Source organism: Aquarana catesbeiana, unplaced genomic scaffold (assembly GCF_042186555.1).
Source record: "Aquarana catesbeiana isolate 2022-GZ unplaced genomic scaffold, ASM4218655v1 unanchor233, whole genome shotgun sequence".
NCBI lineage: Eukaryota > Metazoa > Chordata > Amphibia > Anura > Ranidae > Aquarana > Aquarana catesbeiana.
Window position 1 is genome coordinate 3,285,344 of NW_027362661.1, and position 27,122 is coordinate 3,312,465.

Genomic DNA, 27,122 nt, shown 5'->3' on the forward strand with positions numbered 1-27,122 from the left:
AGGGGTAGAGGGGGAAGTGCCAGAGAGGCCGATCCAGGACTGGAGCATCCCAATAAGTACGCTCCATTGAGTGACATTGGTGAAACCAGTCAGGGACCAGCACTGCTGGAGATGAGGGACTCTCCTAGCTGCCAGGGGAAGAACTCCTCCAGTGAGAGTGGGGGGGCAGCAAAGGGAAAGGAAAGACAGATTCTGGTGGTAGGGGACTCAATTCTTAGAAGGACAGAGAGGGCAATCTGTAACCAAGACCTGAAGCGCCGAACAGTATGTTGTCTACCAGGCGCTCGGGTTCGGCACATCACAGATCTTGTGGACAGATTACTGGGAGGGGCTGGGGAAGACCCGGCTGTCATGGTGCACGTTGGCACCAATGACAAAGTCAGAGGCAGATGGAGTGTCCTAAAGAACGATTTTAGGGACTTAGGTGCTAAATTGAGGAAAAGGACCTCCAAGGTAGTATTCTCAGGAATACTACCGGTACATCGAGCCACACCAGAAAGGCAGAGGGAGATTAGGGAAGTAAACAAGTGGCTGAAGAGCTGGTGTAGTAAGGAGGGGTTTGGGTTCCTGGAGGACTGGGCCGACTTCTCAGTCGGTAACCGGTACTATAGAAGGGACGGACTGCACCTAAATGAGGAGGGTGCAGATCTGCTGGGAATGAAGATGGCCAAAAAGTTAGAGGGGTTTTTAAACTAGGCGATGGGGGTGAGGGTCCAGAGACAGTGATAGCCAGCGCGGATGATATTCCAGAGGGTAGTGTTGGGGGCATTAGTGGTAGGTTAACCAAAGCACAAAAACACAAGGTGAGTATAGTAGCAAGTCCTAGTTGCAATTTTGAAACGCCCAATACGAGGACAATATGCGACCGGTCTAAACTATGTGGCATGTTCACCAATGCCAGGAGCATGGCAGACAAGATGGGTGAACTAGAGATACTGTTGTACAAGGAAGATTTGGATTTTGTGGGAATTTCAGAGACCTGGTTCAACAGCTCTCATGATTGGCTGGCAAACATTCAAGGGTATACCCTATACCGCAAGGATAGAAAGGGTAAAAAAGGGGGAGGGGTATGCCTATATATCAAGAATAATGTACAAGCGAATGTGAGAGATGACATCACTGAGGGAGCTAGAGAGGAGGTGGAATCCTTATGGGTAGAGCTCCAAAGGGATGAAGCTAAGGGGAAAATAATACTGGGAGTATGCTATAGGCCCCCTAACCTGAAGGAGGAAGTGGAGACGGATCTCCTATCACAAATTGGATTAGCAGCAAGGATGGGAAGTGTTATCATAATGGGGGATTTTAATTATCCAGACGTAGACTGGGCGGAGGGAACCGCGCATTCATTTAAGGCTCGCCAATTCCTTAATGTCTTGCAGGACAATTTTATGGGTCAGATGGTAGACGCACCAACTAGAAATAAAACATTACTGAATCTACTGATTACCAACAATACAGACCTGATCACAGATGTGGAAATACGGGGCAATTTAGGTAACAGCGATCACAGGTCAATTAGTTTCAGTATAAATCACACAAATAGGAAACATAAAGGGAATACAAAGACACTGAATTTCAAAAGAGCCAACTTCCCTAAACTACAAACCTTGCTAAAAGGCATAAACTGGGATAAAATATTAGGAACAAAGAATACGGAGGAGAGATGGGTTTGCTTTAAGAGCATATTAAATAAGGGCATTAGCCAATGTATCCCATTGGGTAATAAATTTAAAAGAGCGAACAAAAATCCTGGATGGCTTAACTCCAATGTAAAAATGCATATAAAAGCAAAGGAGAAGGCCTTCAAAAAATACAAGGTTGAGGGATCATCCTCAGCATTCAGACTTTATAAAGAATGCAATAAGAAATGTAAGGGTGCAATTAGGACGGCTAAGATAGAACATGAAAGACACATAGCGGAGGAGAGCAAAAAAAATCCCAAGAAATTCTTTAAGTAAGTAAACAGTAAAAAAGGGAGGACAGACCATATTGGCCCCATAAAGAATGAGGAAGGACATCTGGTTACAAAGGATGGGGAGATGGCAAAGGTATTGAATTTATTCTTCTCCTCAGTCTTCACGAGTGAATCGGGGGGCTTCAGTAACCAAAACTGCAGTGTTTATCCTCATGACACAACACAGGAAGCACCTCCATGGTTAACAGAGGACGGAATTAAAATTAGACTTGAGAAACTTAACATTAATAAATCACCGGGACCAGATGGCTTGCATCCGAGGGTACTTAGGGAACTCAGTCAGGTGATTGCCAGACCGTTGTTCCTAATTTTTACAGACAGTCTATTGACTGGAATGGTACCAGCTGATTGGAGAAAAGCCAATGTAGCACCAATATTTAAAAAGGGCCCAAAATACATCCCTGGGAATTACAGACCAGTTAGCCTAACATCAATAGTATGTAAAATCTTGGAGGGGATGATAAGGGACTATATACAAGATTTTAGTAATAAGAACTATATCATTAAGAGTAATCAGCATGGATTCATGAAGAATCGTTCTTGCCAAACCAATCTATTAACCTTCTATGAGGAGGTGAGTTGCCATCTAGATAAAGGAAGGCCCGTAGACGTGGTGTATCTGGATTTTGCAAAAGCATTTGACACAGTTCCCCATAAACGTTTACTGTACAAAATAGGGTCCGTTGGCATGGACCATAGGGCGAGTACCTGGATCGAAAACTGGCTACAAGGGCGTGTTCAGAGGGTGGTGATAAATGGGGAGTACTCAGAATGGTCAGGGGTGGGTAGTGGGGTTCCCCAGGGTTCTGTGCTGGGACCAATCCTATTTAATTTGTTTATAAACGATCTGGAGGATGGGATAAACAGTTCAATCTCTGTATTTGCAGACGATACTAAGCTAAGCAGGGCAACAACTTCTCCGCAGGATGTGGAAACCTTGCAAAAAGACCTGAACAAATTAATGGGGTGGGCGACTACATGGCAAATGAGGTTCAATGTAGAAAAATGTAAAATAATGCATTTGGGTGGCAAAAATATGAATGCAATCTATACACTGGGGGGAGAACCTCTGGGGGAATCTAGGATGGAAAAGGACCTGGGGGTCCTAGTAGATGACAGGCTCAGCAATGGCATGCAATGCCAAGCTGCTGCTAATAAGGCAAACAGAATATTGGCATGTATTAAAAGGGGGATCAACTCCAGAGATAAAACGATAATTCTCCCGCTCTACAAGACTCTGGTCCGGCCGCACCTGGAGTATGCTGTCCAGTTCTGGGCACCAGTCCTCAGGAAGGATGTACTGGAAATGGAGCGAGTACAAAGAAGGGCAACAAAGCTAATAAAGGGTCTGGAGGATCTTAGTTATGAGGAAAGGTTGCGAGCGTTGAACTTATTCTCTCTGGAGAAGAGACGCTTGAGAGGGGATATGATTTCAATTTACAAATACTGTACTGGTGACCCCACAATAGGGATAAAACTTTTTCGCAGAAGAGAGTTTAATAAGACTCGGGGCCACTCATTACAATTAGAAGAAAAGAGGTTTAACCTTAAACTACGTAGAGGGTTCTTTACTGTAAGAGCGGTAAGGATGTGGAATTCCCTTCCACAGGCGGTGGTCTCAGCGGGGAGCATTGATAGCTTCAAGAAACTATTAGATAATCACCTGAATGACCGCAACATACAGGGATATGTAATGTAATACTGACACATAATCACACACATAGGTTGGACTTGATGGACGTGTGTCTTTTTTTCAACCTCACCTACTATGTAACTATGTGAGCTTGTCATCTGCCAGATATTTGCAGCCACTTCACTCAAAAAGCAACAAAGTATGATGGCTTTCTCCCAAAAGTGGTCTTTCACCACTCCATCCCAGACCTCTAATGCCCCGTACACACGGTCGGATTTTCCGACGGAAAATGTGTGATGGGACCTTGTTGTCGGAAATTCCGACCGTGTGTAGGCTCCATCACACATTTTCCATCGGATTTTCCGACACACAAAGTTTGAGAGCAACAACAAAATCCGTTGTCGGAAATTCCGTGTACAAATCCGACGGACAAAGTGCCACGCATGCTCAGAATAAATAAAGAGATGAAAGCTATTGGCTACTGCCCCATTTATAGTCCCAACGTACGTGTTTTACGTCACCGTGTTCAGAACGATCGGATTTTCCTACAACTTTGTGTGACCGTGTGTATGCAAGACAAGTTTGAGCCAACATCCGTCGGAAAAAATCCTAGGATTTTGTTGTCGGAATGTCCGAACAAAGTCCAACCGTGTGTACGGGGCATAAGTGTTTGTGAAATCTTACACCACAAAATATACTCAGCCAATGAAAGGTAATGACTCCATTTTTATTTTTCTCCTGCTATCAATGGCCAACACGGTACAACACTTCATCCATGTCTTTGGTGATCTCTGATCTCCTTATGAACTGTTTCTTACATGATGAAGATCAGCCATGGAGTATATCTGAGGTGTATATCAGGGTGTGCTTCTTCCCCACATGAGAGCTGTGATGTCCAGCAACATTCATATAGAAGACATTTCCCACACTCAATGCACTAATACACCTTGAGGGTTGTGTGGGATCCCTGATGTACAGGAAGACAGGACTTCAGAGGGTAACAATTGCCTCATTCAGGACAGGAATATGGCTTCCCTCTCGTGTGCAATCTCTGATGTATGGAAAGACTGGACTTCCGTAAAAAACATTTCCCACACTCAAGACAGGAATACGGCATCTCATCTGTGTGAGATCTCTGATGTCTGTAAACATGCGACATCACTGAAAAACATTTCCCGCACTCAGGACAGGAATATGGCTTTTCCCCCGTGTGAGATCTCTGATGTTTGTAAAGATCAGATTTCTGTGAAAAACATTTCCCGCACTCAGGACAGGAATATGGCTTCTCCCCCGTGTGAGATCTCTGATGTTTGTAAAGACTGGATGTTTCTGAAAAACATTTCCCACATTCAGAACAGGAATATGGTTTTTCCCCTGTGTGAAATCTCTGATGTTTGTTAAGATCAGACTTCTTTGAAAAAGATTTCCCGCACTCAGGACAGGAATACGGTTTCTCTCCCGTGTGAGATCTCTGATGCATGTAAAGATCAGACTTCTGTGAAAAACATTTTCCGCACTCAGGACAGGAATACGGCTTCTTCCCTGCGTGATATCTCTGATGTGTGAAAAGATTGGACTTCCTTGAAAAACATTTCCCGCACTTAGAACAGGAATATTGCTTCTCCCCTGTGTGTAATTTCTGATGTGTGTGAAGACTGGACTTCACTGAAAAATATTTCCCGCACTCAGGACAGGAATACGGCTTCTCCCCTGTGTGTAATTTCTGATGTGTGTAAAGATTGGACTTCCTTGAATAACATTTCCCGCACTCAGAACAGGAATATTGCTTCTCCCCTGTGTGAGAGCTCTGATGTTTTACAAGTTCTGAATTTTCTACAAAACACTTCCCGCACTCGGTACAGGAAGAGCTCTTATCTGTTAGAAGGACGGCACCATCCCTCACAGTCTGAGGTTCCTCAGGATAAGAGGAATACGATGGTCCATCTACACTGTGTGGTGCCGGATGGACATTTGAGGTAGTCGGGTTTTCTCCTGGACTATACTGTGTGATGTCCTCATCTTCTACTTTACAGTCTGGAGACAAAGTGAGACAATCCTCTGAGGTTTTCCTCATCTCCTGTCCATCTACTAAAATAGAAATAAAAAGATTATTACTAGACATGAGCAGATTGGTTCCCCTAAACCAGGACTCCGCCCACATCAGGCAGCTTGGTCTCTGAGGATCTTACAATTCCCCCCTCAAGGTAACTAGTAAATGGGTCCTCTGATCTCCTACCAGTTCATTTCTTTATTCATGGACCTTAGTCAGAGAGTGAGGAAACAACGAGAACTGTCTTTTATAGGAGTGACAGTGATGAGGGGACTATAGGATGAGTGTCCCCACCCCCTCTATCACTCATTCCCATCTTCCCAACACAAGAAGTCCTGCACTTCCTTATTTAGTCCATGATTTAGTCACGAATAACAGCGGGGCTGAGCCCCACCAGGGGTTAGAGAGTGAGGATGGGGGGAGAACAACCAAGATGAAGACTGGACTGATCCTGAAGACCATCATTGGATTATTGTATTCTCCCTCGTTATCACTTCTGTTTAAGGTTCCAAAAGTTTGAGAATATTATCACATTATTATCAATATGTAAAAGTCTGTGCTCCAATCAAATCATCAGATATAAAATGTCCAGTTGGTAGTAAATGGGTGTAACAAAAGAGAATACATATTATGTGTATATATAGAAGTGAGTAGAGGGGAGAGAGCAGAAGTCAGGACTATGTAATGTACAACATATTGTATAAGATACAACAGATAGGAACAGAGTATATAGTGCAGGGGTCAGGAGTATATAATATACAATATTAATTTTATATATATATATATATATATATATATATATATATATATATATATATATATATATATATATATATATATTTAGATTGGTATTCAGCAATCAGTGGAAGCTTAAATGTTTACATGAGACAAGTTGCAGAGGTCCCACACCACTGCCTCCCATCTCCTGAGACTGCACAGACATATCCCTCCACCCGACACAGCCAGTAAACATCAGAGTGGGCAACCCTGGGAGAATTGTTCTGACAGATATCTTGCTAGACTGGGGAAGAATATCCAAGACTCATACCCCAGGTGCCAAGGTCAAATAACACCTATGGTGAAAAATCAACATTTTGCTTCAAGCTGACTCTCAGAATCTCCATAAATCCAGTCTAGATACATAAATTGTGTCTGCAGCGCAGAGAAGGAAGATTATCTGAGAGAAATACAGGAATACAGGATGGGGAACACAGCTCAGGAAAGTGACCAGGGTAATACAGGCTGATATCACCCAGTCCCCGCCCTACTCTGGACCAATCAGTGAGCAGTATGGGTGGAGGAATGTATTTAGTGTTAATGACCCACCTGTGCTGATCTCTGTAGGAGTGTCCTCCTTTATAAATGTCCCCGTTATTCCATCCTCCTCCATAGGCCGCTGATCATCCCTCACATATGTCTCTTCTTCTTCTGTTTTAACCTCAAATTCTATATCGATTGGATCTCCACTCTAAATCAAGAAAATATCATCTGTAAAATATAAAACATCACATTGACTCCATGAGTCTGTGTTTTTTTTATAAGCTCTGTCCCACCAACCTTGTAACAGTGAGGGATGGTGTGATCTTCCTGTGTGGAATCCCCGGAATACAGAGGACATGGACATCTCTCTGGTGGGTTCCTGGTATTTGGTGGCTCCATCATATCCTTGTGTCCTTCTGAAAACTCCTCCATCACTCCATACTCCTCATCCTCCTCTTTATACTCTTCTTTAACATCAATATTATTATCTTCGAGGTTTCCACTCTGAATATATAATAAAACATTCATTGTAACAAACATGCTATGTATAAATCAGAACTACCAATAATTGTCAATCATCTACCTGATGATGATGAGGGATGGTGTGACCTTCCTGTGTGGAATCCCGGGAATACAGAGGACGGGGACATCTCTCTGGTGGGTTTCTGTATCTGGATGACTCCAATATGGTGTCCTGGTACAGATCTTTGTGTTCTTTTAGAAACTCCTTCATCACCCCATCCTCATCATCCTCCTCTTTTATCTCCGCTTTAACTTCAACTTTAGAATCTCTCAGGTCTCCACTCTGAATATATAATAAAAATGACATCAATGCAGATAATGTACAGATCCTAATGATACTATCAGTGATTGTTCCTCATCTACCTGATGATGGTGAGGGATGGTGTGACCTTCCTGTGTGGAATCCCGGGAATACAGAGGACGGGGACATCTCACTGGTGGGTTCCCATTACTGGATCCATCTGTAGGAAACACACACACTGACTGAATACATTGTTTCTATGTGTTTATCAGATGATGGGGGATCTAGGTGGAGCCTCCGTACTGCTCTCTCCTTTACAATAAAGTCTCCTCTTACCCGGTGATGTGAGGGGTGGCTGATTGTCCATCATGACGTCCTTGTAGAGATCCTTGTGTCCTTCTAAATACTCCCACTCCTCCATGGAGAAATAGACAGTGACATCCTGACACCTTATAGGAACCTGACACACACAATGATACAGTCACCATCCAGACACATCCCTTGTCTGTTACTGGATAATGTCCCAGAATTCCCAGCACCGCTCACCTCTCCTCCATGATCTCTCTAGTGACTTCTAGAACCTTCTTTGTATTTCTCTATTCTATCAGGGAGGGAGGTGGAGGCAATGTGATGGTCATATGATCTCCAGACTTCACAGGAGGAAAACTCTAGATCTGAACACAAAGAGCAAAAATCAAATGTTATTCCCAGAGTCCTCCTCACCCCTCCGGTCAAGTCTTTGTTTTAATAATTTAGATAATTCAGGTTTATTAAATCCTCACTTCAGACTGAGGTATAATTTACCTACACAGGACCTCCCACTCCATAGGTTAAAAGGTTGTCATAAGCAATTCTGATGTCATTACATACAACACAAGACATACAGTCCCACTTTGCTAGTAAGAATGCCAAGGGTCCGCCCACATCCTATGAGCATCAGAAAAAAGAGAAAAGATCCAGATGGCGGGACATTAAGAGGAGCTGTAAGATCAGTTTGATGTCAAAGGACATATAGACTCTGGGCAGAGGGACAGTGGGATGGGGAGACTTAAGGGGTCCTCTATATGAGGCTCCCATGCAGACCAAATCATTGTTCCTAGGTGTGCCCCACCTCTTATAAACTGAAGAGTGAAACTTTGACCTTTACCATACAGAAATCTGTCAGGAATCTGTGAAAGTAATCTCTCATGTGATCAGGTGACGTGCGGAGGAACGGAGTGTAAATAGCAGACAATTTTCTCCAGAGCTCCTAATGGTGGGGATGGATTTTGCTGAGTGCTGGTGCCAAGTTTCCACCCCCCAGGATCACTGCAGGTGTGGAGAAAAGCTGTGTAAGAGGATATGGAGGAGAGATGAGGAGATCCAGGAATCAGGATAAAGGTCAGGATAAGCAACAGACGAGCGCATCCAAGAGATGAAGCCGGGGTCACTACACAGAAAATCAATCCAAGGAAACAACAGGCAGGACGAGGAATAGCAAGAAGGAGCTCAGAGACAAATGAGAATATTGCTCAGCCAATGGGAGATTATCTCAGCATGACTTACATAATGAAGGAGATGAGGGGGAGGGGAGGAAGTCACTTAAGGCAGGTCTTGACAAATTTGCTTTGAATCTAGGAGCCAGCTAAAAAAAAGTTATGTGAAACGAATAAATACAGCGCTGGCAATAGAACAAGTTGAGTGTTGTTCTATTGCCAGCGCTGTATTTATTCGTTTCACATAAGCAAAGTTTTAGCACTTTTCTTACAGCAGCGGTAAATATTCTTTTTCTATATTTATTTTGTTAAGTTGCTAGCGCTGCATTTATTGTTTATTGTAAAAAAAAAGTTAGGATAGTTTTTTTTTTTTTTTAGCTAAGCGCGAGATGTCAGCGCCTGGAGCAAGGCAAGTAATTTGTGAGGTGCAGAACACAGGACTTGTGCCAGGTGCAGAAGAAGGGTACAGGACATGGGGTGCAGGGTGTCAGAGAAGGGTGCAGGACATGAGATGCAGAATGCAGGTTATGGGTTGTAGAATGCAGAACATAGGGTGTGGGACATGGGGGGCAGGAGAAGGGTGCAGAACGCAGGACATGGGGTGAAGGGTGCAGGTCACCAAAGACATGGGGTGCAGAACACAGGACATGGAGTGTAGTGTGCAGAATGCAGGACATGGGGTGCAGAAGAAGGGTGCAGAATGCAGGACATGAAGTAAAGGGTGCAGGTCACCGGAGGAAATGGGGTGCAGGATGTAGAGTGTAGGAAAGTAATCCAATCCCCCCTCCCCTGTGTCCTCCTGCATGTCCTGTACATCTCCCCCAGCAGTGTGTGAGAGCAGAGTGGATGGAGAGGACATCTTGTGTACATAAAGCAGCATGTCCCTCCCTGGCTGGTTTCTTAGCTGGCTGCTTTGCAGGCTTGTCCTGGTTACTCCTGTAAGGACTCTGTAGTCCTGTTTCTCAGCACCTTGTGGGGATCTTTGTGGCAGTGCCGAGGTGGCTCCATGTTGGAGATTCGGTCCCGCTCCTTCCTCTCTGTTCTGTCGGAGGGCTCTGGAGGGACACAGGCAGCTGTGGGTGGAAGCAGGAGCCGATGGTGACAGTAATGCGCCCGGAGAAAGATCGGCAGCGGGAGATCAGTGAGATGAGTCCTCTCATGTCGCTGTCCTGTCCAGTCCACCCCTCACTTCACAGGTCGGGTGTCATCATCTCCTCCTCCTCCTCCCCCTCCCCCTCCCGCCTGGCCCCGCTCCGAGCCACATTCCTGTCTGAATAATGTGTCCGGGTTTCAGGTAGAAACATTATTAAGACCAACAGAGAGAATGACAAGAGTCCAGGGGCCAGGACACCATTTCTAGTCACCATGGTGACCTGAGATTTGTTGAGCCCTGACTTAAAGTGGATTTAAACCCGATTCATTAAATTTGAACTGGGCACATCTATCTGTAGTGTTTACTTTTCAAAGCTCTAAGTCCCGTGTCTTTCTCCTGCTCGGTTCTTCAATGATAACTTCTGACAAGCTCTCCGACAACCGAGAGAAATTTGTGTCGGGGTGGGTGCATAGAAATAGAGTAGCAGACAGCTGGTCTATTCACAGCAAGGCTCTGCTTGTTTCTTCCTTCCTCTGCCTATGTGAAGTTTGGTTGTGGGCCTTTCCTCCATTCAGCTGTGACATAGGGGTTGATTTACTAAAACTGGAGAGTGCAAAACTAGCATAGAAACCAATCAGCTTCCAGGTTTTATTGCCAAAGCTTAGTTGAAATTAGAGGCTGATTGGCCACCATGCACAGCTGCCCCAGATTCTGAGTGCTCCAGTTTTAGTAAATCTCCTCCATAGTGTATGCCGGGACTCCCCTCCCGGTGCTGAATCAGGAAGTAAAAATGTTAATACGACATGCAGTCTAGAAAGTTAAAGACAGCAGATATACAAAAACGTATGTAGGGGGATTTGTTTCATCTCTGTGTTCATCTGAGGCTGTTCACTTCACTGGGTACATGTGAGGGTTTACATTTACTTTATGATGACCATAAATACATGGAAATTCAGCAGGGATCGGTCACATTTCCATCCATGTGTGGTCACTGCCGGATAAAAGTCACTCCATCAGCGGCTGCAGCCAATAGCTTCATCACTGATCTGTGTATTCTGAGAGTGGAGGAGCGCCCCCCATTGTCAGAATACAATAGTGCAGCGGGGAGGATTCCCCCATCCCCCTCCAATGTGTGGATGGGGGAATCACTTCAGTTTATTTCACTCAACTCAATGGCTGAGCGATAAAACTGAACCATATATGACCAGCTTTGGAAGTAAAATATATTATTCATCAACTTATCCCCCTGAAGGGGTTAATCTACATATTTCCACACTATATATGTGTGTATCATCATCTGCTGGAGATAAAAGACATCACAGTGACTATGGAGGAAGAGGACGGACATGACAGGGGGGTTACTGGGTGTAAATAGAAAATAAGATCTTATTACCTCCTCTACTGTGTCTTCCAGCAATGTCTTCTCTCTACTTCCTCCCGCCTCACCTTTCACCTGGAACTTCCTGTGTGTACCTGACATCACTTCCTGTCTTCCATAGAGACTTCCTGTCTGGGTAGAAGTGAGATCACCATCTTGTGGAGCTCAAAGGAACTGCAGCCTTCAGAAACATCTTGTAGTGTGAACATGGCCTTGTGCTGTGTGTGTATGTACTGTATATCCTTATAGATGGGTCATCTCCACTCCCACCAAGGGGGATAGAAATATATTACTGCTCGGGGGGGGGAGACATTTTGGCCCCTTTGATTTTGCAGTAAAATTGATTGCAGATTTAGTCATGTAGAACATCTGTTATATGGATACAAAGAACCCCAGCCGAGAGTAAAGGGTGGAAATGGCTCCTGATCCCCAGATTTGGGCAATTATGTCAGTGTTCATAAACCCTGTCCTCAGGCCCCAATAACAGGTCAGGTTTTATGTATTACCTTGGGGGAGATGCAGACTAGAATACTGCAATCACTGAGCAGCAAATGATATCACCTGTGATGTATTTCAGTTATTTTGCAAACCTGGCCTGTTAAAGTGGAGTTCCACCCAAAAGTGGAACTTCCACTCATCAGATTCCTCCCCCCCTCCGGTGACACAGTTGGCACCTTTCAGGGGGGAGGGGGGTACAGATACCTGTATATTACAGGTATCTGTATCCACTTCCGGCATAGATAGCCGCAGAATCTGCGGTTATTTACGCCATTTCCTGCTCCCTCCCCGCTGCCTGCTGGGAAACACACGGGTCCCAGAGGCAGCAGGGACCATCCGTATTGCGCTGCGCGACTCGCGCATGCGCAGTAGGGAACCGGGAAGTGAAGCCACACGGCTTCACTTCCTGATTCCCTTACCGAAGATGGAGGCAGCAGCACCCGAGGACGGAGAGACGCTTCGGCCTCGGGTGCCGACATCGCGGGCGCCCTGGACAGGTAAGTGTCCATGTTTTAAAAGTCAGCAGCTGCAGTATTTGTAGCTGCTGACTTTTAAAAAAAAAATTTTCGGCGGCGCTCCGCTTTAGTGGGCCCTGAGGACAGGAGTTGATGACCACTGAATTATGTCACCAATATAAATAGAATAAAACCCGCGCTATGTGTAACAACTCAAATACCTACAAAAATAACTTATACCGGACTGCTGCTGTAACAAAGGTAAGTATTCCCTTTATTATTATTATTATTATTCAGGATTTATATAGCGCCAACAGTTTACGCAGCGCTTTACAATATAAAAGGGAGACAATACAGTTATAATACAATAAAATACAAGAGGATTAAGAGGGCCTTGCTCAGAAGAGCTTACAATCTTTATCAACTAGAAGATCATTATGTGTCACAGCGCTGTCCTATTGTGTGTGCACATAAATCATCACAAATACACTAAAATATGTGGATATGTATTTTGCTAATAAAATCCACCAATCAATGAAAAGTTGATAAGGTGTAAAGTTCTCGGTGCTCCAAACTGTGCCAGCTGTAGTGTAGCCACGCCTTCTTCCACCTCTTACACACGTGATGGTGAGGGCGCCCCCTTAGTAGTGCTTCCCCACTCACCAGAGCAATATGACTCCCAGCTTTTCATCTACCAGAGTCACCAACATCCTTCACACTCTCCTCACCTCCGATGGCAAAGGAACTGGATCCTCCTCGCTCACTCCTGAGAGTCTGCTGAGCTTTCTGTCATCTCCCTCCTAGACTCCTCCAGGTAAAAAAGAGAGAGAGGAGCGCCACTAAGTAAAATCATTTATTCACCAATATAAAAACAAAGTATCAACTTACATTTAGGAGCGGTATATAGAACAGACAGATGTGATTCCTGATAGAAGAGGGGGAAGGGAACAGTCAGTGATTCCCCGGGGATGCCTCCAAACACGACGCAGTCTGGCGGGGAGGCCAGGACAATACACAGCCTGTCTCTGCGGGAGGACGGAGCGGCAGCCCAGGAAGCCGCTGGCAATGTTGTCAATGAGGAGAAAAAACACAACGCGTTTCTGAGCATGCGCAGGGTCTGTACGGCACATGCGCGCTCCTTTATCAAGTGTCTGTCAAGAGTTTCGTGAATCTGGCCACACAAATTCCTACAAGAAAAGAAAAGTTTTATTCCGGTTTTTTGTTTTACCTATGACTTATCCTCCAGGGATCCTCTCCTGCTTTATAGACTGTTTCCTGGCTCCTGTCCAAGACTTCCAACACCGTCCTGATTACACCGTGATTGATCCAGCTTTTAGACTTTATAATTTCATTAACTTTTATAGTCATTTGCCTTATAGCCTCTGAGCGCCAGTTTATTTGTTTTAGACTCCTCCTCCGACCGCTGTTTCAGCAGGAGCTCAGCCTCTTCATACACACTCAGAGCTCCGCCTCTTCATACGCACTCAGAGCTCCGCCCCTCTTCATACACACTCAGAGCTCCGCCCCTCTTAATACACACTCGGAGCTCCGCCCCTTCATACACACTCGGAGCTCCGCCCCTCTTCATACACAATCAGAGCTCCTCCTCTTCATACACACTCAGAAGCTCCGCCTCTTCATACACGCTCAGAGCTCCACCTTTTTATACACACTCAGGGCTCCGCCTCTTCATACACACGCAGAGCTCAGCCTCTTCATACACACTCAGAGCTCCGCCCTTATCATACACACTCAGGGCTCCTCCTCTTCATACACACTCAGAGCTCCGCCCTTATCATACACACTTAGGGCTCCTCCTCTTCATACACACTCAGAGCTCTGCCTTTTTATACCCTGTGTACCCCTTGATGTGCCCTGCTGTGCTCCCCATGCCCTATGATGTGCCCTGTTGTGTGCCATTTGATGTGGCTTACTGTGTGCCCCAAGATATGTTCTGTGCCCTACTATGTGCCCAGTGATGAGCCCATGAATTATCCTGCTTTGCCACCCCCTGTAATGTGCACTGGTGTGCCCCATATAGTGCCCTTCTAATCCCCATGTAGTGTGCTCTCCTGACCCCCTGTGCTCTGACCTGCTGACTCCTATACTTTGCCATGCTTCCCCCCGTGCTCTGCCCTGCTGCCCCTGTGTACCGTGGAAACATTTTGGAAATATACGATAGATGCACTTTAATGTAAGTTTATTTTTCTTTATTTTCTTAACTTATTAAACATTTATGTTGAACGTAGTATAGAGAAATTCTGTAACAAACACATGTAATGTTGACAGTGCAATATGTAGGTGGGCTTTGTGCAGGTGTGGCTTGAGTGTGGGTGGGGACACAGGGGGCCCCCATGATCTTCTATTGCCCGGGAGCCCCATGAGTTGTCAGTCTGCCCCTGCACCGATCCCTGCTGAACCAGCTGAATTTCCATGTCTCTATGGTCACCATAAGTGACTTCCTCCCCTCCCCCTCATCTCCTTCATTATGTAAGTCATGCAGAGATAATCTCCCATTGGCTGAGCAATATTCTCATTTGTCTCTGAGCTCCTTCTTGCTATTCCTCGTCCTGCCTGTTGTTTCCTTGGATTGATCTTCTGTGTAGTGACCCCGGCTTTATCTCTTGGATGCGCTCGTCTGTTGCTTGTGTTGTGTCCCACAAGATTGCTGGCAGGGAGGGGCCACCTAGGGGGAGAGGAGGCGTCACCTAGGCGGCTGTACTCGGAAGCAGGAAGTGGGACAGGAAGGCCCACTGAAAACTAAGCACCCCCCCAAAAAAAATGATATGCCAAATGTGGAATGTAAGGGGGCGAGGAGTGCTTAAAGTGGAAGTTCCACTTTTGGGTGGGGAAGACCAGTGTACTGCTGTTTCGCCTCATCAAGCTCTTATGCAGCTGAGAACAGAGGGAATGTGATCATTTATAAAAAAAGGGGGGGGGAAATGTTCTTATGTTTTTTAAATCTATACAAAAATGTTTTGCCTTTTATTTCTACTTTAACCACTTACCTACCGGGCACTTTCACCCCTTTCTTACCCAGGCCAATTTTTATCTTTCAGCAATCTTACACGTTGATTGACAATTGTGCGGTCATGCAATGCTGCACCCATATGACATTTTTATTATTTTTTTTAGACAGCTAGAGCTTTCTTTTGGTGGTATTTAATCACCGCTGTTTTTTTTTTTTTTTTTACTAAAAAGGCCGAACATTTGGGGGGAAAAAATGTTTTTTCTTAGTTTGTTATAAAATTTAGTAAATAAGTATTTTTCTCCTTCACTGATGAGGAGGGACTGAACCGATAGGGACTGATAGGCAGCACTGATGGCCAATGATAGGCAAAACTGATGGGCACTGATAGACAGAACTGATGGCCATTGATAGGCAGCACTGATAGGCATAACTGATGGGGACTGATAGTCAGAACTGATAGACAGAGCTGATGGGCACTGATAGGCAGAACTGATGGGCACTGATAGGCAGCACTGATAGACAGAACTGATGGTCACTGATAGGCAGAACTGATGGGGACTGATAGGCAGGACTGATGGCCATTGATAGACATCACCGATGGGAACTGATAGGCAGCACTGATGGGCACCACTTATGGATGCTAATAGGTGACATGGATAAGCAGCAAAGCTAGGCACTGGTAGGCAGCATTGATGGGCACTAGTAGGCACCACTGATGGATGCTGATAGGCGGCAAGGATAGGTGGCAATAAAAGGCACTGATAGGCAGCACTAATGGATGCTGATAGGCGGCATGGATAGACAGCACAGATAGTTGTCACTAATGAGGAGGCACTGATACGGACTGACAGGCAGCACTGATGGGCACGGTTGGGGCTTCAATGATGATCAGTGCCCCGATTGTCAGTGCAGATGTCCCCGCCGAGGAATGACGCTTACCGGCATTTCCTGTTTACACTGTGAATAGCTGTCATTGGACACAGCTGATCACATGGTAAAGAGCCTACATCATAGACTCTTTACCGAGATCGGGGATGCGTTGTGTCCCAGGGACATGGCACACCACTGATCACCAAGCTGCACACCCCCGCGTCCTCCCAGAACAAGAGTGCTCCCACCTGTCTGTCATTTCACTATATGGAGGGCGGGAATCAGATAAACTGGATGGGTTGTTTTGCAAGGTGAGGGCTTACATACACTTTACCTTATATCCTTCCCTGTGTACTGTACTCATAAATGTATGAGTATGATCTCAGGTATTTGTATAAAACCATGTCTGACCGAGGAAACTAAAGGGGTCTACTTTTACTTTTAAAAAATTAATTCAGCCTTTACAAATTATTAGCATAATTTAACACAGTGATTTCCTATGACTGTCAGCTCCATCTAGTGGCCATAAAACTGTATTTTTCATGAAATACCTCAAGCAGTAAGAAAAGCTGCATTATGGCCACTAGATGGAGCCAAGAAAATCAGTGTATGAAATAAAATACATCCAATATTCATCACAGCTGGGCGAATGCCGGTCACATTCCTTCAACTATTTTATTTAAAAATAAACCTCTAAGTGTTTGGAAATCTTACCCCGCAAAATGTACTCAGCCAATGAAAGGTAATGATTACATTTTTATTTTTCTACTGCTGTTAATGGTCAACACGGTACAACACTTCATCCATGTCTTTGGTGATCTCTGATCTCCTTATGAACAGTTTCCTTACATGATAAAGATTAGCCATGAAGTATATCTGAGGTGTATATCAGGGTGTGCTTCTTCCCCACATGAGAGCTGTGATGTCCAGCAACACTCATATAGAAGACACTCAAGGCACTAATACACCTCAAGGGTTGTGTGGGATCCCTGATGTACAGGAAGACAGGACTTCAGTGAGGAACAATTCCCTCACTCAGGACAGGAAAGTGGCTTCTTCCCCGTGTGAGATCTCTGATGTCTGGAATGACTGGACTTATCTGCAAAACATTTTCCACACTCAGGACAGGAATATGGCTTCTCTCCTGTGTGCAATCTTTTATGGCTGTAAAGAGTGGACTTACGTGAGATTTTTTTCCCGCAATCAGGACAGGAATACGGCTTCTCTCCCGTGTGAGATCTCTGATGTGTGTCAAGATGGGGCTTCTGTGAAAAACATTTTCCGCACTCAGGACAGGAATACGGCTTCTCACCAGTGTGAGATCTCTGATGTCTGTAAAGATTGGACTTCTCTGAAAAACATTTCCCGCACTCAGGACAGGAATACGGCTTTTCACCTGTGTGAGATCTCTGATGTGTGTAAAGATTGGACTTCATTGAAAAACATTTCCCGCACTCAGGACAGGAATATGGCTTCTCCCCCGTGTGCAATCTCTGATGTGTGTAAAGATGGGACTTCACTGAAAAACATTTCCCGCACTCAGAACAGGAATACGGCATTCGCCCCGTGTGAGATCTCTGATGGGTGTAAAGGCTGGACTTGTGTGAAAAACATTTCCCGCACTCAGGACAGAAATATGTCTTCTCCCCCGTGTGAGATCTCTGATGTGTTTCAAGATGGGACTTCACTGTAAAACATTTCCAGCACTCAGGACAGGAATATATCTTCTCCCCCGTGTGAGATCTCTGATGTCTGTAAAGATTGGACTTCCTTGAAAAACATTTCCCGCACTCAGGACAGGAATATGGCGTCTGCCCCGTGTGAGATCTCTGATGTGTTACAAGACTGGACTTCTGTGAAAAACTTTTACCGCACTCAGGACAGGAATACGGCTTCTCCCCCGTGTGAGTTCTTTTATGCACATTAAGATGGGATTTACAAGGGAAACATTTCCCGCACTCAGTACAGGAAAACCTCTTATCTGTTAAAAGGACGGCACCGTCCCTCATAGTCTGAGGTTCCTCAGGATAAGAGGAATACGATGGTCCATCTACACTGTGTGGTGCCGGATGGACATTTGAGGTAGTCGGGTTTTCTCCTGGACTATACTGTGTGATGTCCTCATCTTCTACTTTACAGTCTGGAGACAAAGTGAGACAATCCTCTGAGGTTTTCCTCATCTCCCGTCCATCTACTAAAATAGAAATAAAAAGATTATTACTAGACATGAGCAGATTGGTTCCCCTAAACCAGGACTCCGCCCACATCAGGCAGCTTTGTCTCTGAGGATCTTACAATTCCCCCCTCAAGGTAACTAGTAAATGGGACCTCTGATCTCCTACCAGTTCAGTTCTTTATTCATGGACCTTAGTCAGAGAGTGAGGAAACAACGAGAACTGTCTTTTATAGGAGTGACAGTGATGAGGGGATTATAGGATGAGTGTCCCCACCCCCTCTATCACTCATTGCCATCTTCCCAACACAAGAAGTCCTGCACTTACTTATTTAGTCCATGGTTTAGTCATGAATAACAGCGGGGCTGAGCCCCACCAGAGGTCAGAGAGTGAGGATGGGGGAGAACAACCAAGATGAAGACTGGATTGATCCCGAAGACCACCATCATTGGGTTATTGACTCCTCCCTCATTATCACTTTCTGTTTAAGGTTCCAAAGTTTGAGGATGTTATCAAACAAACTGTGAAAAAGTCCCACACATGTGGTATCGCCATACTCAGGAGGAGTAGCAGAATGTATTTTGGGGTGTAATTTGTGGTATGCATATGCTGTTTGTGAGAAATAACTTGTTAATATGACAATTTTGTGGGAAAAAAATCTTGATTTTGCAAAGAATGTGGGAAAAAATTATAATTACAAAAAAATCACAATGCCTCTTACTCAATACCTTGGAATGTCTACTTTCCAAAAAGGGGTCATTTGGGGGGGTATTTCTACTTTCCTGGCTTGTTAGTGCCCCAAGAAGTGAGATATGCCGTCCGTACATCAGGTGTGATCAGTTTGATTGCACCATAGCTTGTAGACTCTATAACTTTCACACAGCCCCAATACTATACACTGGGATATTTTTGCCAAAACAATGTAGCAGTATACATTTTTGCCAAAATTTATGAAGAAACATTACTAAATTTGCAAAATTGCAACCAGAAACAAAGAAAAATGTGTTTCTTTTCAAAATGTTAGGACTTTAAATTATAGTGCAAAGAATAAAAAAAGCAGCAGTGATTAAAGACCACCAAATGAAAGCTCTATTTGTGTGAAAAAAAAGGACAAAAATGTTATATGGGTACAGTGTTACATGACTGAGTAATTGTCATTCAAAACGTGAGAGCTCTGAAAGGTGAAAATTGGTCTGGGCAGGAAGGGGGTGAAAGTTCCCGGTAGGCAAGTGGTTAAGGATGTTATCCCATTATTATAAAACATGTAAAAGTCTGTGCTCCAATCAAATCATCAGATATAAAATGTCCAGCTGGTAGGAAATGCGTGTAACAAAAGAGAATACATATTATGTTTATATATAGCAGTGGGGATAGAGGAGAGAGCAGAAGTCAGGATACAGAAACAGATAGGCCTATATAGTATCAGAATGATGTAATGTACAACATAGAGCAGTGCTGGGACAAGGTCATCTGGTGCCCAGGGAGAAAAATGGCAAAATGCCTCCCCACTTATTATGAAAGAGTCAGTGTATTTTCAAAAGCAGTTTGGGATAATAACCCAGAGCATAAATGGCAGTTTCTGTGATAATCACCCACAGCATCAGTGCCAGTTTATGCAAACGCAATAAAAGCCCCCAGCATTAGTGTCAGTAGCAGCAATAATATCCCCCAGCATCAGTTTCTGTAATAAAAAAAAGCCCAGCCTTGGTGCCAGTTTAGGCAGTAATAACCCCTAGCATAGATGGAAGTTTCCGTAATACTAACCCCCAGCATCAGTGTAAGTTTCCGCAACAATAATCCCCAGCATTGGCGTCAATTACTGCAAAAAATACACCCAGCATAGATGGCAAAGTTCTATAATAAAAGCCCCCAGCATCAGTGCCAGTTTACGCAATAATAACCCTAGCATTGATGTTAGTAGCAGCAATAATAACCCCCAGCATTGGTGTCAATAGGAGCAATAACAACCCCCAGCATCAGTGCCAGTTTACACAATAATAACCCCCAGCATTGATGTTAGTAGCAGCAATAATAACTCCAGCATTGGTGTCAGTAGGAGTAATAACAACCCCCCGCATCGGTGTCAGTTTACACAATAATAACCCCCAGAATTGTTAGTAGCAGCAATGATAACCCCCAGCATTGGTGTCAGTGGGAGCAATAACAACCCCCAGCATCAGTCCTAGTTTCTGCAAAAACAACCCCCAGCATTGGTGCCAGTTTATGTAATAATAATGATCATCATTGATGGTATTTTCCGAAACAATAACCCCCAACATCAGTGTCAGTTTCAGCAATAATAACCCTCAGGATTGGTGTCAATTTCCGCAATTATAACCTCCAGCATTGGTGTCAGTTTCAACAATAATAACCTCCAGCATTTTTTGTCAGTAGCAGGGAAAATAACCCCCAGCATTGGTGTCAGTAGCAGGAAAAATAACCCCCAGCATTTGTGTCAGTAGCAGTAAAAATAACCCCCAGCATTTGTGTCAGTAGCAGGAAAAATAACCCCCAGCATAGGTGGTCAGTAGCATTATACGTTCTAAACCCCTTTTCATTGGTAGATTCTAAAAGTGGAATTCCAGCCTGAACCGAACTAGCATTAAAAATACCCTCTGCCCCTTCCTAACACCCATTCTGACTATCCTGTGTTAAATACAAAAATAAATAATGTACTGTATATACTTACCTATTTTCAGGCCACTCCAGTCTGGTCATGTGATCTTCCCTGTGTCAGCCAGCAGTGGCTGCAGGGGAGAGGAAAGGGCACTCTCTGCACTCAACTGCTGGTAAAGCCCGAGTGGTGATGTCACCCATAGACTTCCATGTCCCAGACGTTGCCAGCGCTCCCTCCTCTCCATTGCATACGCTGTTGTCTCACACAGGGGAGATCACATGACCAGACTGGAGCAGCCTGAAAATAAGTTAGTCAGCCTGGGTAATAGGAAGAGAAGGGACATTTTTAAGGCTAGTTGGGTTTATGCTGCAATTCTACTTTAATATTTCTGCAATGATGATCAATGTGGTGATGCTATTTAGATATCCCTCCCCATTGGTGGCCAGTGGCATTTACAGTGCCTTGTAAAAGAATACATACCCCTTGAAATTTTCTACATTTTGTCATTTTACAACCAAAAATGTAACATGTATTTTTTTGGGATTGTATATGATAGACCAACACAAAGTGGCACATAATTGTGAAGTGGAAGGAAAATGATAAATGATACAAATAAATATGTGAAGTGCGGGTGGCATTTGTATTCAGCCCCTTTACTCTGATACCCCTAACAAATCTAGTGGAACCTTCAGAAGTCACCTGATTAGTAAATAGTCCACCTGTTTGCAATTTAATCTCAGTATAAATACAGCTGTTCTGTGAAACCCTCAGAGGTTTGTTAGAGATCCTTAGTGAACAAACAGCTTCATGAAGGCCAAGGAACACACCAGACAGGTCAGGGATAAAGTTGTGGAGAAGTATAAAGCAGGGTTAGATTATAAAAAAAAATATCCCAAGCTTTGAACATCTCACAGAGCTCTGTTTGATCCATCATCCGAAAATGGAAAGAGTATGGCACAACTGCGAACCTACTTAAACTGACAGGCAGGGCAAGGAGAACATTCATCAGAGAAGAGCCAAGAGGTCCATGGTAACTCTGGAGGAGCTGCAGAGACCCACAGCTCAGGTGGGAGAATCTGTCCACAGGACAACTATTAGTCGTGTTCTCTACAAATCTGCCCTTTATGGAAGAGTGACAAGAAGAAAGACATTGTTGAAAGAAAGTCATAAGAAGTCCTGTTTGCGAGAAGCCATGTGGGAGACACAGCAAACATGTAGAAGAAGGTGCTCTGGTCAGATTAGAATACTCTGCAATACCTTACCAATAATCTGCCATACCCTGCTAATATATTATTACAGTGGGGGAGATGTCGTGGATATTACAGTGGGGGAGATTTTTTTTGTTGATCCGAAAATAACCCGAACCGTGACTCCTGATCTGAGGAACGATCCGTGAGTTTTTTGATCTGTTGCACCCCTAGTAAGGTCTATGGTAAAAATGAACATTTTGCTGCTAGCTGAACCCCAGAATCTCCATAAATCCAGTCTAGATACATAAATTTTGTCTGCAGCACAGAGAAGGAAGATTATCCGAGAGAAATACAGGAATACAGGACGGGGAACACAGCTCAGGAAAGTGACCAGGGGATTACAGGCTGATATCACCCAGTCCCCACCCTACTCTGGACCAATCAGTGAGCAGTGTGGGTGGAGGAATGTATTTAGTGTTAATGACCCACCTGTGCTGATCTCTGTAGGAGTGTCCTCCTCTATAAATGTCCTCGTTATTCCTTCCTCCTCCATAGACTGCTGATCATCCCTCACATACCTCTCTTCTTCTTCTGCTTTAACCTCAAATTCTATATCGACTGGATCTCCACTCTAAATCAAGAAAATGAAAGACAATATCATCTGTAAACTATAAGCTCACATAAAAAATCCACACATCATCTCTACAAGTCCATGTTTGAGATGCTCCATCCCACCAACCTTGTAACAGTGAGGGATGATGTGATCTTCCTGTGTGGAATCCTGGGAATACAGAGGACGGGGACATCTCTCTGGTGAGTTCCTGGAATTAGGTGGCTCCATCACATCCTTGTGTCCTTCTGAAAACTTCTCCATCACTCCATATTCCTCATCCTCTTCTTTATACTCTTCTTTAACAACAATATTATAATCCCCGAGGTTTCCACTCTGAATATATAATAAAACATTCATTGTAACAAACATGCTGTGCATGAATCAGAACTACCAATAATTGTCAGTCATCTACCTGATGATGGTGAGGGATGGTGTGATCTTCCTGTGTGGAATCCCGGGAATACAGAGGACGGGGACATCTCTCTGGTGGGTTTCTGTAGCTGGATGACTCCACCATGGTGTCCTGGTACAGATCTTTGTGTTCTTTTAGAAACTCCTCCATCACCCCATCCTCATCATCCTCCTCTTTTATCTCTTCTTTAACTTTAGAATCTCTGAGGTTTCCACTCTGAATATATAATAACAATTATGGTACATCAATGCAGATAATTTACATATCCCAATGATACTATCGGTAATAGTTCCTCATCTACCTGATGATGGTGAGGGATGGTGTGATCTTCCTGTGTGGAATCCCGGGAATACAGAGGACGGGGACATCTCTCTGGTGGGTTCCCATTACTGGATCCATCTGTAGGAAACACACACACTGACTGAATACATTGTTTCTATGTGTTTATCAGATGATGGGGGATCTAGGTGGAGCCTCCGTACTGCTCTCTCCTTTACAATAAAGTCTCCTCTTACCCGGTGATGTGAGGGGCGGCTGATTGTCCATCATGACGTCCTTGTAGAGATCCTTGTGTCCTTCTAAATACTCCCACTCCTCCATGGAGAAATAGACAGTGACATCCTGACACCTTATAGGAACCTGACACACACAATGATACAGTCACCATCCAGACACATCCCTTGTCTGTTACTGGATAATGTCCCAGAATTCCCAGCACCGCTCACCTCTCCTCCATGATCTCTCCGGTGACTTCTAATCTCTTTTTATTCCTCTATTCTATCAGGGATGGAGGTGGAGGGAATGTGATGGTCATATGATCTCCAGACTTCACAGGAGGAAAACTCTAGATCTGAACACAAATAGTAAAATCAAACGATATTCCCAGAATCCTCCTCATCTCACCATTCAGGTCTCCATTTTATTAAAGCCCTACTTTAATACTAAGGTATAATTTACCCACACAGGACCCCAACAATACGCAGGTTAAATACTTGTTGCCGGCATTCTGACATCATTACAGTGGGGACGGAAAGTATTCAGACCCCCTTAAATTTTTCACTCTTTGTTATATTGCAGCCATTTGCTAAAACCATTTAAGTTCATTTTTTTCCTCATCGATGTACACACAGCACCCCATATTGACAGAAAAACACAGAATTGATGACATTTTTGCAGATGTATTAAAAAATAAAAACTGAAATATCACATGGTCCTAAGTATTCAGACCCTTTGCTCAGTATTTAGTAGAAGCTCCTTTTGATGAGTCTTTTTGGGAAAGATACAACAAGTTTTTCACACCTGGATTTGGGGATCCTCTGCCATTCCTCCTTGCAGATCCTCTCCAGTTCTGTCAGGTTGGATGGTAAACGTCGGTGGACGGCCATTTTTAGGACTCTCCAGAGATGCTCAATTGGGTTTAAGTCAGGGCTCTGGCTGGGCCATTCAAGAACAGTCACGGAGTTGTTGTGAAGCCACTCCTTTGTTATTTTAGCTGTGTGCTTAGGGTCATTGTCTTGTTGGAAGGTAAACCTTCGGCCCAGTCTGAGGTCCTGAGCACTCTGGAGAAGGTTTTCATTCTAGATATCCCTGTACTTGGCCACATTCATCTTTTCTTTCTTTCCCTCGATTGCAACCAGTCGTCCTGTCCCTGCAGCTGAAAAACACCCCCACAGCATGATGCTGCCACCACCATGCTTCACTGTTGGGACTGTATTGGACAGGTGATGAGCAGTGCCTGGTTTTCTCCACACATACCGTTTAGAATTAAGGCCAAAACGTTCTATTTTGGTCTCATCAGATCAGAGAATCTTATTTCTCACCATCTTGGAGTCCTTCAGGTGTTTTTTAGCAAACTCCATGCGGGCTTTCATGTGTCTTGCACTGAGAGGCTTCCGTCGGGCCATTCTGCCATAAAGCCCTGACTGGTGGAGGGCTGCAGTGATGGTTGACTTTGTACAACTTTCTCCCATCTCCCGACTGCATCTCTGGAGCTCAGCCACAGTGATCTTTGGGTTCTTCTTTACCTCTCTCACCAAGGCTCTTCTCCCCCCATAGCTCAGTTTGGCCGGACGGCCAGCTCTAGGAAGGGTTCTGGTCGTCCCAAACGTCTTCCATTTAAGGATTATGGAGGTCACTGTGCTCTTAGGAACCTTAAGTGCAGCAGAAATTTTTTTGTAACCTTGGCCAGATCTGTGCCTTGCCACAATTCTGTCTCTGAGCTCTTCAGGCAGTTCCTTTGACCTCATGATTCTCATTTGCTCTGACATGCACTGTGAGCTGTAAGGTCTTATATAGACAGGTGTGTGGCTTTCCTAATCAAGTCCAATCAGTATAATCAAACAGAGCTGGACTCAAATGAAGGTGTAGAACTATCTCAAGATTGATCAGAAGAAATGGACAGCACCTGAGTTATATATATGAGTGTCACTGCAAAGGGTCTGAATACTTAGGACCATGTGATATTTCAGTTTTTCTCTTTTAATAAATGTGCAAAAATGTCAAAAATTCTGTATTTTTCTGTCAATATGGGGTGCTGTGTGTACATTAATGAGGAAAAAATTGAACTTAAATGATTTTAGCAAATGGCTGCAATATAACAAAGTGAAAAATTGTAGGGGGTCTGAATACTTTCCGTCCCCACTGTACATACAACACAGGACCAACAGTCCCACTTTGTAAGTGAGGATGTCAAGGGTCCGTCCACATCCTAAGAGCTTTAGAAAAAAAAGGCAGATTGAGGGACATTGGGAGGAGGAGCTGTGAGGTCAGTGTGATGTCATAGGACATATAGACTCTGGATGGAGGGATATTTGGATGGGGAGATTTGAGGGGTCCTCTATATGAGGCTCCCATGCAAACAACTCATTGCTCCTGGGTGCGTCCTACCTCTCCTAAACTGAAGAGTGAACCTTGACCTTTACCATACAGAAATCTGTCAGGAATCTGTGAAATTAAGCTCTCATGTGATCAGGTGACGTGCGGAGGAATGGAGTGTAAATAGCAGACAATTTTCTCCAGAGCTCCTAATGGTGGGGATGGATTTTGCTGAGTGTTGGTGCCAAGTTTCCACCCCCCAGGATCACTGCAGGTGTGGAGAAAAGCTGTGTAAGAGGATATGGAGGAGAGATGAGGAGGAGATCCAGGAATCAGGATAAAGGTCAGGACAAGCAACAGACGAGCGCATCCAAGAGATGAAGCCGGGGTCACTACACAGAAAATCAATCCAAGGAAACAACAGGCAGGACGAGGAATAGCAAGAAGGAGCTCAGAGACAAATGAGAATATTGCTCAGCCAATGGGAGATTATGTCAGCATGACCTAAAGTGGTTCTAAAGGCTCAAAGTGTCTTACCTTCATGCATTCTATACATGAAAGTAAATAACCTTCTGTGTGCAGCAGCCCCCCTTATACTCACCAGAGCCCCATCATGATTCAGCGATGTGCACAAAATCCTCAAATCTCCCTCCTCATTGGATGAGACAGCAGCGGCAGCTGTCAATCACAGCCAGTGGGCAAACGAGGAGGGGGATGGGGCTGAGCTGCGGCTATGTGTGTGAATGGACCCGCAGAGCAACAGCTTGGGAGTGAGCCTGGTCGGGTGCCCCCAGGTCAAGCTGCTTGCTCTGGGGGCACTTGGCAGGAGGGAGAGGCCAGGAGTGTCGGCATTCCATCCATGTGTGGTCACTGCCGGATAA

General features: G+C 44.5%; 1 protein-coding gene across 1 annotated transcript in view; it reads right to left on the reverse strand.

Moving 5' to 3' along the window:
* Positions 1-27,122, reverse strand: part of LOC141121905 (uncharacterized) — a 619,894-nt gene that overhangs the window by 164,757 nt on the left and 428,015 nt on the right. The window contains 2 exon segments of the mRNA XM_073611661.1: positions 7,502-7,723; positions 23,428-23,643. Of these exon segments, the coding sequence (XP_073467762.1) occupies positions 7,502-7,723; positions 23,428-23,643 (438 nt within the window).